Source organism: Stomoxys calcitrans, chromosome 2 (genome assembly GCF_963082655.1).
Source record: "Stomoxys calcitrans chromosome 2, idStoCalc2.1, whole genome shotgun sequence".
NCBI lineage: Eukaryota > Metazoa > Arthropoda > Insecta > Diptera > Muscidae > Stomoxys > Stomoxys calcitrans.
The window spans coordinates 22,258,617-22,271,825 of NC_081553.1; the positions used below are offsets into that span (position 1 = coordinate 22,258,617).

The 13,209-nt window shown below is 43.8% G+C and overlaps 1 protein-coding gene across 1 annotated transcript in view; it reads left to right on the forward strand.

Annotated features, from left to right (window-relative positions):
- Positions 1-595: 595 nt before the first annotated feature.
- Positions 596-13,209, forward strand: part of LOC106081162 (protein phosphatase 1 regulatory subunit 12A) — an 86,121-nt gene continuing 73,507 nt past the window's right edge. The window contains exons 1-3 of the mRNA XM_013242944.2: positions 596-693; positions 757-1,072; positions 1,142-4,225. Coding sequence (XP_013098398.2) covers positions 612-693; positions 757-1,072; positions 1,142-4,225 — 3,482 coding nt within the window. The 5' untranslated portion in view covers positions 596-611. The remainder of the gene's footprint in view (positions 694-756; positions 1,073-1,141; positions 4,226-13,209) is intronic.

The following is a 13,209-nucleotide window of genomic DNA, read 5'->3' on the forward strand; positions in this document are numbered from 1 at the left end:
CAGACGGACGGACAGACGGACGGACAGACGGACGGACAAACGGACAGACGGACGGACAGACGGACAGACGGATGGACGGACAGACGGACGGACAGACGGACGGACAGACGGACGGACAGACGGACGGACAGACGGACCGACAGACGGACGGACAGACGGACGGACAAACGGACAGACGGACGGACAGACGGACGGACAGACAGACGGACGGACAGACGGACGGACAGACGGATGAACAGACGGATGGACGGACAGACGGATGGACAGACGAATGGACAGATGGACGGACAGATGGACGGACATATGGACTGACAGACGGACGGACAGATGGACGGCCATTGTTAGATTTGCAATTTTATTTGAGTTTTGTTTTAGTATTGAGTCATATTATTTGAATGTTTACTTTTTTTTCTTTACAGCCAGAACGGATTCGTCTGCGTGACAGCCACTATAAAAACGCTCTGCATTATTGTGCTGCTCAGAGCGTGGCAAGAACGGGAGACCTCGTGGCAGCCGCCAGTATAGCCGTCGCAGCTCCAGAACTTCTGGAGTCTGCTGACGAAGATGGCTTCACACCGCTGCACTTGGCTGTTATTCAGGGCAACTTGGCTATGGTCAATTTGCTGCTAGCGAACAAAGCCGATGTGAATGCGGTGGACAAAGAGGGTCATTCGGTGGTGCATTGGGCAACGGGTGAGAACAATGAAAAAAAAAACAGCATTTCTATCTGAAAAACAAAAAATTCCCTCCTTACAGTTTGTGGCGAGGTGGGGGCTCTAAGGGCCGTCTTAGCTGCTGGCGCTAATGTGACAACACCCGACATCAATGGTGGCTCACCTTTGCATTATGCTGCCCAAATGTGTGGGGCCAGTTATGAGGGCAAACTCAGTCCCATGAGTTCGCACAAATTGGCCTTGGAAATTTTGGCCGTACTCTTGGCCCATCCCCAGTGCAGTGTGGATGCCGAGGATAAGGATGGACGACAGCCTTTATTGTGGGCTGCTTCAGCGGGTTCAGCCAAAGCCATTATGTCATTGGTCAAGGCAGGAGCTCGTGTTGAAAGTGCTGACAAGTTGGTTTTCCCCCCTTTTCACTAACTTACTAAGGAAGCTTTTTAAAAATTTGGATTTTTTTCTTTCAGAGATGGCCTAACGGCTTTGCATTGTGCTGCCTCAAGAGGCCATACGGAATGCTTGGACACCTTGATCAGTCTATGTGGAGCTCCCACCGATCTTATCGATTCCAATGGCTGCACTGCTTTGCATTATGCTGTAACACTGGGTCATGCGGATGCCACTTCACGTTTGTTGGACTTTGAAGCTGATCCCAATCGCCAGGATCGCAAGGGCCGCACTCCGGCCCATTGTGGATGTGCCAAGGGTCAATTTGAGACAGTGAAACTGCTCAAGGAGCGCAATGCCAACCTGTGGCTACGCAATGCCAAAGGAGATCTTCCCCTGCATGAGGCAGCTTCCTCGGGACGCCGTGAGCTGGTCGAATGGCTGCTGGAACAAAGGCCAAAGCAGGTCAATACGACCAGCAATGATGGACGAAGTTTGCTGCACATAGCTGCCCACAATGACTACACGGACATGTGTAAACTGCTCATAGACTATGGGGCTGATATCAATGCGGTGTATCGCAATTCAAAGGGCGTGGTCATCACTCCCCTGGATTGTTCTTTGCAAAAGGGTCATCGTTCCACGGCGAAATTTCTTCAGTCACATGGCTGTCTGCCTGCAGGAAAACTGAAACTGGCAGCAAGACGTGCGAATCCTTTTGCCCAGCCTTCGCTGGAGGTGGTGAAACCTCTGCAATATGTGGAGAAAGAGGAGATACATGATCTGAGTAATTCCAAGAAATATGTGGTCTATTTAAAACGCTCCGAGTCTGATGGCGGCGAAGATGGAGGCAGCTGCAGTTGTGCCGAGGAAACCTATAGGCGAGAGCAGCGTTACGCCCACACCTGCCGACGTCATCAAAAGGCCAAAGTTGGAGGGCGGCAATTGAGAAGACGCACCAGCAGCTGTGGTGATCCCAAAGAGTCCGACCATGACTGCGGAGGCATGTGCCGCTCCAAGAGCAACATTGAAATCAGACGTCGCAAATCACGAGAACGTTATCTCAGCTCCAGCGAATGGGAGGACGAGGAGGATGATGAAGATTCCTGCGAAAACTGCTGCTATCACAAGCGCCAGAAGCAGAAAGTTCTGCATAAGAGAAAATCGGTTACATGCAAGCGTTCCCGAGAGCTGGAAGATTCTGAGGGCAAAGGTGGGGGAGGGGAAGACGGGGGCCGCACTACCACAAAACCTAGTAAGGAGCAGGAAACAAGCCGACAGAAATCCGAAGGAAGCAGTGAAAAAGTGGAAGGCAGTGAAGCAAAAGTACCTGACCTGGGCAGCACAACAGCAACAACATCCGGCGAAATTGTGGGTGACACAAGAATCTTCAGTCGCTCTCCCTCACCAACTAAGCCATCGGTGCCAACAACCCCAACGGCCACAGCTAAGGAGGGGACCTTCATCAAAAGTCCTTCTCCCTTAGGGAAAGAGAGCCTAGAAGTGTCTGTTGTCACATCTACCTCCACAGCAGAGCTAACCGACGAAGATGAGGCGAATGAGAATGCTTCCAAGAATATATTAGCCGAGGTGCAAGTTCATCATGGTCCCGACGATGAGGGTGAACCGGCCGAAGCCCAAAAGTCAGAAGAGGCGACAGGATCCACTGCCACAGCATCGGCATCAGCATCTGAAGAAAGTAAAACACAGTCCACGGAAACGGAAGAGGTGGCCAAACAAGTTGAAGAAATCATAGATAAAGCCACTGTCATAGTGGAGACAGCAGTGGCTCCTCCGGTGACTGCCTCCGCTTCAGGAGAAGCTGAAGAAGAAGCAAAGGAATCTTCCAAGGACACAGAAAATGAAAAACCCCAAAGTGAAGAGGCAAAAAGTGAAGAAAAACCTGAGGAAACTTCAAAAGAAGAAGAAACAAAGGAAGTCCATAAAGAGGAAGTACAAAAAGCAGAAGAACAAAAGACGGAGGAAGCTAATACCCAGCCTGCCGCAGATGATAAGGCCCCGGAGGCCCAAGCTACAGAGGTATCAGAAAGTACCGAGAAAAAGGAATCACAAAGCAAAGAAGAAGAAGCGGAAGAAAAATCATTTGACACTGTGAAAGACATGTCCGAGCCAACGCCAGCAACCGATAACCCGCAAGTTCCACCATCGCCTTCACCACTTCCAAACCAAACTTCCGAAACAGCTACACTTCAAGATCAACAACAGCCAGAGCCATCTGCAGCTCAAACAAACCGTAATACAACCAAACCAAGCGAAACCACATCTTCCAAATTTCAGACTACCTCAGATGAAGTGAAGACAGATTCCAAGGAAATGCAGGACAATAATGTGCCTCCCGCAACAACAACGCCAACCGATGGCACCTCAATACACCAACGCAATCAGTCATCCCCCGATGCAGCCAATGCCCCTTCGCGGGAACAAGAATCCCGACGTTCTTTTACTTTACTTCCCTCTGATTCCGCTGAAGATGAGCAGCCCTTGCAGATACAAAGTGAACCCGTGCGAAGAAAATCCAGCTTCCAGGTGCTGAAGAGCGATGAGTCTGTCATTGAGGTTGATGACTCCAACTCCCCCAGGGAAGAGGTGGAGATGAGTGATTCCACCGTCTTTAAAGTCTTGACTTTACCTCAAAATCAACTCTTCGAAGGTGATTCAAATCGTTCTGAGGATACTGTGCTCAAAGATGATGAGCTAGAAGATGAGGATGAACCTCAAGCGGTTGGTAGTCCCGACAGAGCGCATTTCAGAACTCATGAGGATCCTCTATCACCCTATGATTATGCCTCCGGCAGAAAAAGACGTCTCAAGAAACGTGTCAAGAGTGGAGTTAAGAGCCGCAACAATTGGCAGCAACAACAACAACAACAGCAGCAACAACGTGGCGGCGAGATGGGCGATGCCGCTGATATGCATCAGAGTAACCGAGATCAAGATTCAGGATTTGAACCCAGTCCTAGAACATTTAAAACCAAAATACCTACACCCCGCAATGTCTACACTGCCCATTTGCCCAGGCGTCCTTTGTATACCACCCTGGATGGTCGTTCCTGCAGCAGCCGTCAAGAGAATCGCAAGGCTGGCGACAAAGGTGCCTGTGACATGACAGCCGTTACCCGTTCCATCCAGCGGAATATCAGAAGGTATGTATGTGTCTACTATCTGCTCTTAGTTGAACAGACATCCATCACAGTGATTAACTTTACTGTTGAGGTAGTAGAAAGTAGCTGTCTTCAAATTCCCCAACTAATTTCACTTCAATTTATCGCATCGTCTCTCTGCCACTTGGCATTAACATGGTGGATTTTAATTTAACTCCGCCATGGGAGAGTGTAATGGCAAATGCTCGATGAATCAGGCACAGTGGTTGACAAAGGAGATAAGGAGGTCAATGTGGATTTAAAGATAAAATCTTTACACGTACTACCGAAGGATAGGGGGGGGGGAATACTAATCTAGTCGTTCCGTTTGTAATAATCGAAATATTGCTTGAGCTTGAAAAGGGACTATTTCCATGGAGCCATGTAAAAACTTAAATTTTTTGTTGATTTGGCAAGGTTAACAAGTGCCAAGTTCGCCCGGGTCGAATCTTGGAAACACACCACAATGGCTCCTGCTAAAAGTTTACACAAAGCATTTGGACCGTACGTGACACGATTTCTGAAAGTCATAACAGAATACTACGTACAAAATTTCAGCCCCATCGGATAAAAATTGTGGCTTCCAGCGGCTTTCGATTTCAAATCAGGAGATCGGTTTATATAGGAGCTATATCAGGTTATACACCGAATTCGGCCATACTAGTCACGATTGTTAGAAGCCATAACAGAGTCCTACGTGCAAAATCTCTGCCCAATAGGATAACAACTGCGGCTTTTAGGAGCTCAAGAGGTCAAATAGGGAGATAGGTTTATATGGGAGCTATATCAGGTTATTAACCGATTAACACCATATTTGGCACGATAATTGCAGCTTTTAGGAGTTAATAAAGTCAGGTCCAAGGACCACTTTGTAAGGGAGTTATATCCAAATCTAAACCGATATGGCCCATTTGCAATCTGTATCTGTTGTATCTGTGCAAAATTTCATGCAACCAGCTCTACGCGTTCGTCCGCTATCCAATTGACCTGTCCCGAATGTAAAATAAAATGTTCACCGAACTCGCCTCTCAATAAGTCAATTTTTACGCGAGATGTGTGGCATAAGGCACCGTCTTGTTGAAACCACATGTCCTGCAAGTTAAACTCTTGTATTTCGGACAGAAAAAAGGTGGATATCATCTCACGGTAGTGCTCTCCATGTACAGTTACGTTACGATTCGCATAATCTTTGAAGAAGTACGGTCCAATGATGCCACCAGCTCATAAACCGCACCAAACTGTGACTTTTTACACCCTCCACCATAGGATGGGGGTATACTAATTTCGTCATTCTGTTTGTAACTCCTCGAGATATTCGTCTAAGACCCCATATAGTATGTATATTCTTGATCGTCAAGACATTTTAAGTCGATCTAGCCATGTCCGTCCGTCTGTCCATCCGTTCGTCTGTCTGTCGAAAGCACGCTAACTTTCGAAGGAGTAAAGCTAGCCGCTTGAAATTTTGCACAAATACTTCTTATTAGTGTAGGTCGGTTGGGATTGTAAATGGTCTATATCGGTCCACGTTTTGATATAGCTGCCATATAAACCGATCTGGGATCTTGACTTCTTGAGCCGCTAGAGCGCACAATTCTTATCCGATTTGGCTAAAATTTTGCACGAGGTGTTTTATAATGACTTCCAATAACTGTTCCGAGTATGGTTCAAATCGGTCCATTACCTGATATAGCTACCATATAAACCGATCTGGGGTCTTGACTTCTTGCACCTCTAGAGGCCGCAATTCTCATCTGATTTAACTGAAATTTTGCATGAGGTGTTTTGTTGTGACTTTCAACATTTGTGCTGAGTATGGTTCAAATTGGTTCAAAACTTGATAGAGCTGCCATATAAACCGATCTAGGATCTTGACTTCTTGCGCCGCTAGAGGGCACAATTCCTATCCGATTTGGCTGAAATTTTGCATGACGTGTTTTGTTATGACTTCCAACTACTGTATTAATAATGATTCAAATCGGTGTATAATCTGAAATAGCTGTCATATAAACCGATCTGGGGACTTGACTTCTTGAGCTTCTAGAGGGCGCAATTCTAATCGGATTGAAATGAAATTTTGCACGAAGAATTTTTTTATGATATCTGACAACTTTGCCGTATAAGGTTCAAATCGGTTCATAACCTGATATAGCTGTCATATAAACCGATCTGGGATCTTGACCTCATATCTAAGACATCATATAGTATATATATTCTTGATCGTCATGACGTTTTAAGTCGATCTAGCCATGTCCGTCCGTCTGTCCATACGTTCGTCTGTCTGTCGAAAGCACGCAAACTTTCGAAGGAGTAAAGATAGCCGCTTGAAATTTTGCACAAGTACTTCTTATTAGTGTAGGTCGGTTCGTATTCTCAATGGGCCATATCGGTCCATGTTTTGATATAGCTGCCATATAAACCGATCTGGGATCTAGACTTCTTGAGCCGCTAGAGGGCACAATTCTTATCCGATACGGCTGAAATTTTGCATGACGTGTTTTGTTATGACTTCCAACAACTGTATTAATAATGATTCAAATCGGTCCATAACCTGATATAGCTGCCATATAAACCGATCTGGGGTCTTGAATTCTTGAGCCTCTAGAGGGCGCAATTCTTATCCGATTGGAATGAAATTTTTCACAAAATATTTTGTTGTAATATCTAACAATTGCGCCAAGTATGGTTCAAATCGATGCATAACCTGAAATAGCTGTCATATAAACCGATCTGGGGACTTGATTTCTTGAGCCTCTAGAGGGCGCAATTTTAATCGGATTGGAATGAAATTTTGCACGAAGTATTTTTATACCCACCACCGAAGGATGGGGGTATATTCATTTTGTCATTCCGTTTGCAACACATCGAAATATCCATTTCCGACCCTATAAAGTATATATATTCTTGATCAGCGTAAAAATCTAAGACGATCTAGACATGTCCGTCCGTCTGTCAGTCTGTCTGTTGAAATCACGCTACAGTCTTTAAAAACTGAGATATTGAGCTGAAATTTTGCACAGATTCTTTTTTTGTCCATAAGCAGGTTAAGTTCGAAGATGGGCTATATCGGACTATATCTTGATATAGCCCCCATATAGGTCCTTCGACATCTTTCTTCTATTTGGCCCTGATCGGTTCAGATTTGGACATAGCTGCCATATAGACCGATCTCTCGGTTGAACAATGGCTTGTACTTATAAGCATTTGGTCTAAATCGGATGATATCTATAGAGCTGCTATGGGGCATAAGGTATAAATTTTTCACTGGATTTTGACGAAATGTGGTTTACATATATACCCGAGGTGGTGGGTATCCAAAGTTCGGCCCGGCCGAACTTAACGCCTTCTTACTTGTTTTATGATATCTAACAACTTTGCCAAATAAGGTTCAAATCGGTTCATAACCTGATATATCTGCCATATAAACCGATCTGGGATCTTGACTTCTTGAGCCTCTACTGGTCGCAGTTATTATCCGACTTGCCTGAAATTTTGTACGACGAATCCTCTCATAACCATCAACATACGTGTTTATTGTGGTCTGAATCGGTCTATAGCCTGATACAGCTCCCATATAAATCGATCTCTCTACTTTACTTCTTGAGCCCCCAAAGGGCGCTCTTCTTATTCGAATTGGCTGACATTTTACACAAATCTCCAACATAAAATTTAATTATGGTCCGAACCGGACCATATCTTGATATCGCTCTAATAGCAGAGGAAATATTTTCTTTTATCCTTTTTTTGCCTAAAAAGAGATGCCGGGAAAAGAACTCGACAAATGCGATCCATGATGGAGGGTACATAAGATTCGGCCTGACCGAAATTAGCACGTTTTTTCTTGTTTAACTTCTTATAGCTCTTAAAATTACCCTTTAGCTCCCATATAAACCGATCTGCCGATTTTTCTTCTTAAGCCTCTAGAGGGCGCAATTCTTATCCAATTTAGGTGAAATTTTGCAGTGTGGCTTCTTCTATGCCCTCTTATATACGTGAAAAATACGGTCTTAATCGCTACTTCTTAGGTCCTTCTTGGGTCAATTTTTATCCGATTTTGTTGAAATTTTGCACAATGGGATTTACTATTGTCTTTAACTTATGATAGCTCCAATAGCATAGCAATTCTTAACCATTATCTTTTGTTTGCCTATAATGAGATACCGGGCAAAGAACTTGACAAATGTGATCCATGGTGGAGGGTATATATATTGGGTTGCCCAAAAAGTATTTTCGGATTTTTCATATAGTCGGCGTTGACAAATTTTTTCACAGCTTTTGACTCTGTAATTACATTCTTTCTTCTGTCAGTTATCAGATGTTACTTTTAGCTTGCTTTGGAAAAAAAGTGTGAAAAAAGTATATTTGATTAAATTTCATTCTAAGTTTTATTAAAAATGCATTTACTTTCTTTTAAAAAATCCGCAATTACTTTTTGGGCAACCCAATAATTCGGTCCGGCCGAACTGAGCACGCTTTTACTTGTTTCGAAGTTCTTGCCACATTTATAATGAAAATATATACTCATAACGAATAGAAAACGTGGTGGAAAATCTATCTCTAGGTTTCGCATTGTTTTTCCATTTCACCACTGTATACCATAGTCGACGCACTTAGCTTGTCCTTTTTTATTACTTTCTACATGGCCACTCAGCGTTGGCTAATCTCTGGGAAATACCGTTTGCTTGCCCAGATTTATATGGCGTTGCTGATACTTCAATGATAATGATGACGATGATAGTGTAGATGGATTCTTCCTTATTCAAATTCGAGCAACACTTGTGCAATGGATTCTTTAAGCCTCCCTCCCCCTGCCCTACTGTTGGCCACCAGCTCACAATGTGCTCGGTGTGAGGTGCTTCTTTGGTTTGTCTTTTTTTCACTTCTGCTTCATCTCTGGATCAAAGTTAATTCTGATGAAACTTAATAGCGGTCCATCATTTTTCATCTTTTGTAATTTGACATCGACAGTCTGCTGCTGATGCCCCTGCTGCTGTTCCACAATGTTGGAAAGTCGGCAGCCATTTCAACATCATTGTTCCGATGACTAGAGCCCCATAACAGTAGACTGACTGATTTGTGGCCTCTCTACTTCACATTGGTGCTACACCGTATCGAAACTGGTGGCATGGGCCCAAGCGACGGCATGTTCGCCTAGTTGGTCTTTTCGGTTAGTCTGCCTCTCTCCCGCTTTGTTAAAGTTCATGTTGCAGGCATTTTAATGTGATTAACAGCAATGAAAGTGGCATTTATGAGATTTTCCTTTCTGTTTTTTGGTGGCAGCATTGGTTGGTTTTGGTTAGTATCATAAACTCGGCTAGCAAATGATATACAGGGGGAGGAGTCGAGAGCAGAAAAACACAAAATCTAAACGTCTGTATATCCTTAATTATAAAGTCGTTTTGTGTAAACATCAAACACAGAGCTGGGACCTCTCAACTTCAGGCAGCTGTTGAGATTGATAGTCCTGCTAAATAATTCCCCTAAGGAAGGGGAGCATAAAAATAATAATTAAATGACTTGAACTGTACTGCAATGGTGCGAATACTATGAACAACCCTACATAAGGCAACAGGATTAGTCAAAGGCCATAAAATCAAAACAAAATGTTGTCTATAAAGAAATTAAGAAAAATCTAGCATCAGGTGGTTTTAAACCAAATGATGCAGCGCATCCATTACTATTCTCCTAGTTGGAACAAAGTTTCTGTATGAAAACAAAATGTAGGCCTTCTGCCATCAGAAGGACCTTTACAGCTACTGCAACGCCTTTGCAAGGGGTGGTGATATATCTGTAGAAACTAGACCATATTCAAGGATCAGATATTCCAGTCCAGAAGATCATCCTCAAAAAACACACATTTGGTGTTGATGAGAAACCCCAAGTACTGCTGTGAAAGTACCTTTTAAGTTTCCTCCTTTGCAGCTCAAAAAGAAAACAATAAGAATAGGAATATCTTGAAAAGGACAATTCATATCAAATGGGGTCATGTGTCAATGGCCCCATTGCACCTCCAAACAACGTAATCTGTGAAACATGGTGCAAAAAAAGTTTCGGGAATTTTTCGGGGGGGTAAGACTGGCTTTCATACAGTCTAAGCGTTCTCAGACCACCCCCCCCCCCCCCCCCACCCCCCCCCCCCCCCCCCCCCCCCCCCCCCCCCCCCCAACTTTTGCCAATTGCTATTTTACAGGTGTATGGACAAGAGTCGCCTTTCTTGCCCATTCCAAAGTGTTGGATTTGAAATTCAATTTCCTGTCAGCAAAACACCCAGGTATTTTGAGCTTTCTGTAAATGGAACATTCACTCCTCCCAAGGAGAGAGGTGCCACTAAAGGTAACTTGTATCTCTTGCTGAAAATAACTACAATACTTCTGTCTTGCATGGATTTACGCCTGGACCACTTTCGGTAGCCCACTTAGCTGTTGCTTGTAGAGCTTCCTGAAGTACATCTCTTAGAGTGCTGGAAAACTTTTCCCTAACCGCAATTGCCACTTCGTCACCATACGCGACCACTTTTAAAACCTTTTTCTTCCAGAGGCAATCATATATTGTTAATTTCTATATTTTGAAGTAGAGGAGACAGTACACCCATCTTTACACGCCCATCAGTACAGACCCATCTTTTTAGATCCGGCAAGACATATTTTAGTAAGTTGATATTAAACTTTCTTGCACCGGTTTTACATTATTGAAAGCGCGTCCAATGTCAAGGAATTCTACCATTGTATATTTCTTGACAACGAGAGAACCCACTATGTAGCCGACTAGGTCGTGAAGGGCTATTTCTGTGGACTTGCCTTACTATATGCATGCTCCTGGCGAGACAGGCGATTTTCAGAGATCTTTCATCTAAGATATGTTTCTATCAACCTCTCAAGAGTCTTCAGCATAAAGGATGACTAATAGTACGAAAATCTTTCGCCTTCGTGTGGTAAGGTTTTCCTGCTTTTGGAATGAAAAAGACCTTTGTATCCCTCCATCCCACAGGTATATTTGACATGCTGTTACAAGCAGAGTATACCTCTTTAAACCAAGTAGCCAGTATGTCAGACACAGCTTGTAATTCAATCGGCAACACTGAGGCATTGTAAAAGCCACCAATGCATCCAGAAAAGTCACAGTTTGGTGCGGTTTATGGGCTGGTAGCATCATTGGACCGTACTTCTTCCAAGATTATGTGAATCTTAAAGTAACTGTGAGTGGTGAGCACTACCGTGAGATGATATTGAAGTTTTTTTTCTCCAAAATGCAAGTGCCTGACTTGCATGACATGTGGTTTCAACAAGACGGTGCCACATATCACACAGCACGCGTAACAATAGACTTACTGAGAGGAGACTTCAGTGAACATTTTATTTCACATTCGGGACCGGTCAATTGGCACCTAGATCGTGCGACTTAACGCCTTTAGACTATTTTTTGTGGGGCTATGTTAAAGCTCATGTCTATACAGACCAGCCTGCTTCAATTGATGCATTGGAAGACAACATTGAAGCATTTCTTTGTGAGATACCGGCCGAAATGTTCGAGAGAGTATGACAAATTTGGACTAAGCGGATGGACCATTTGAAGTAAAGTCACGATCAACATTTGTATGAAATAATCTTCAAACATTTGGAGGCGACCGTAGCGCAGAGGTTTGTATGTCCGCCTATGACGCTGAACGCCTAGGTTCATATCCTGGCGAGACCATCAGAAAAAATTTACGGCGTTGGTTTTTCCCTCCTAACGAAGGCAACATTTGTGAGGTACTATGCCATGTAAAACATCTCCCCAAAAAGGTGACGCACTGCATACCGATCCGCCGATTTAGGGTCTTAGGCCCAAAAAAAACACATTTATTATCCGATTTTGCTGACATTTGGGACAGTGAGTTGTATTATGCCCTTCGACATCTTTCTTCAATTTGGCCCAGATCGGTTCAGATTTGGATATAGCTACCATATAAGGCTCATTTATTGTCCGATGTCGCAGAAATTTGGGACAGTGAGTTGTGTTAGCCCCTTCGACATCATTTTTCAAATTGGCCCAGATCGGTCCAGATTTGAATTTAGCTGCCATATAGACCGATCTCTCGATTGAAAGTTTTGGGTCCATAAAAGGCGCATTTATTGTCCGATGTCGCCGAAATTTGGGACAGTGAGTTAGGTTAACCCCCTTGACATACTTCTGTCATATGGCACAGATCGTTCGAGATTTGAATATAGCTGCCATATTGACCGATCTCTTGATTTCAGGTTTTGGGGCCGTAAAGGCCCATTTATTGTCCGATGTCGCCGAAATTTGGGACTGTAAGTTGTGTTAGGCCCTTCGACTTCATTTTTTAATTTGGCCCAGATCGGTTCAGAATTGAATATAGCTGCCATATAGACCGATCTCTCGATTTCAGGTTTTGGGGCCATAAAAGGCTCATTTGTTGTCCGATGTCGCCGAAATTTGGGACTGTGAGTTGTGTTAGGCCCTTCAACTTAATTTTTCAATTTGGCCCGGATCGGTCCAGATTTGGATAAAGCTACCATATAAACCGATATCTCGATTTCAGGTTTTGGGCCATAAAAGGCTCATTTATTATCCGATGTCGCCGAAATTTGGGACAGTGAGTTGTGTTAAGCCCTTCGACTTCATTTTTCAATTTGGCCCAGATCGGTCCAGATTTGGATGAAGCTGCCATATAAACCGATCTCTTTATTTCAGGTTTTGGGGCCATAAAAGGCGTATTTATTGTCCGATGTCGCCGAAACTTAGGACAGTGAGTTAGGCTAACACCCTTGACATACTTCTGCAATTTGGCCCAGATCGGTCCAGATTTGAATATAGCTGCCATATAGACCGATATCTCGATATAAAGTTTTGAAGTCATAAAAGGCGCATTTATTGTCCGATTTCGCCGAAATTTGGGACAGTGACTTATGTTAGGCTTTTCGACCGCCGTGTCGTATATGGTTCACATCGGTTTATTTTTAAATATAGCTACCTAAAAGACCAATATT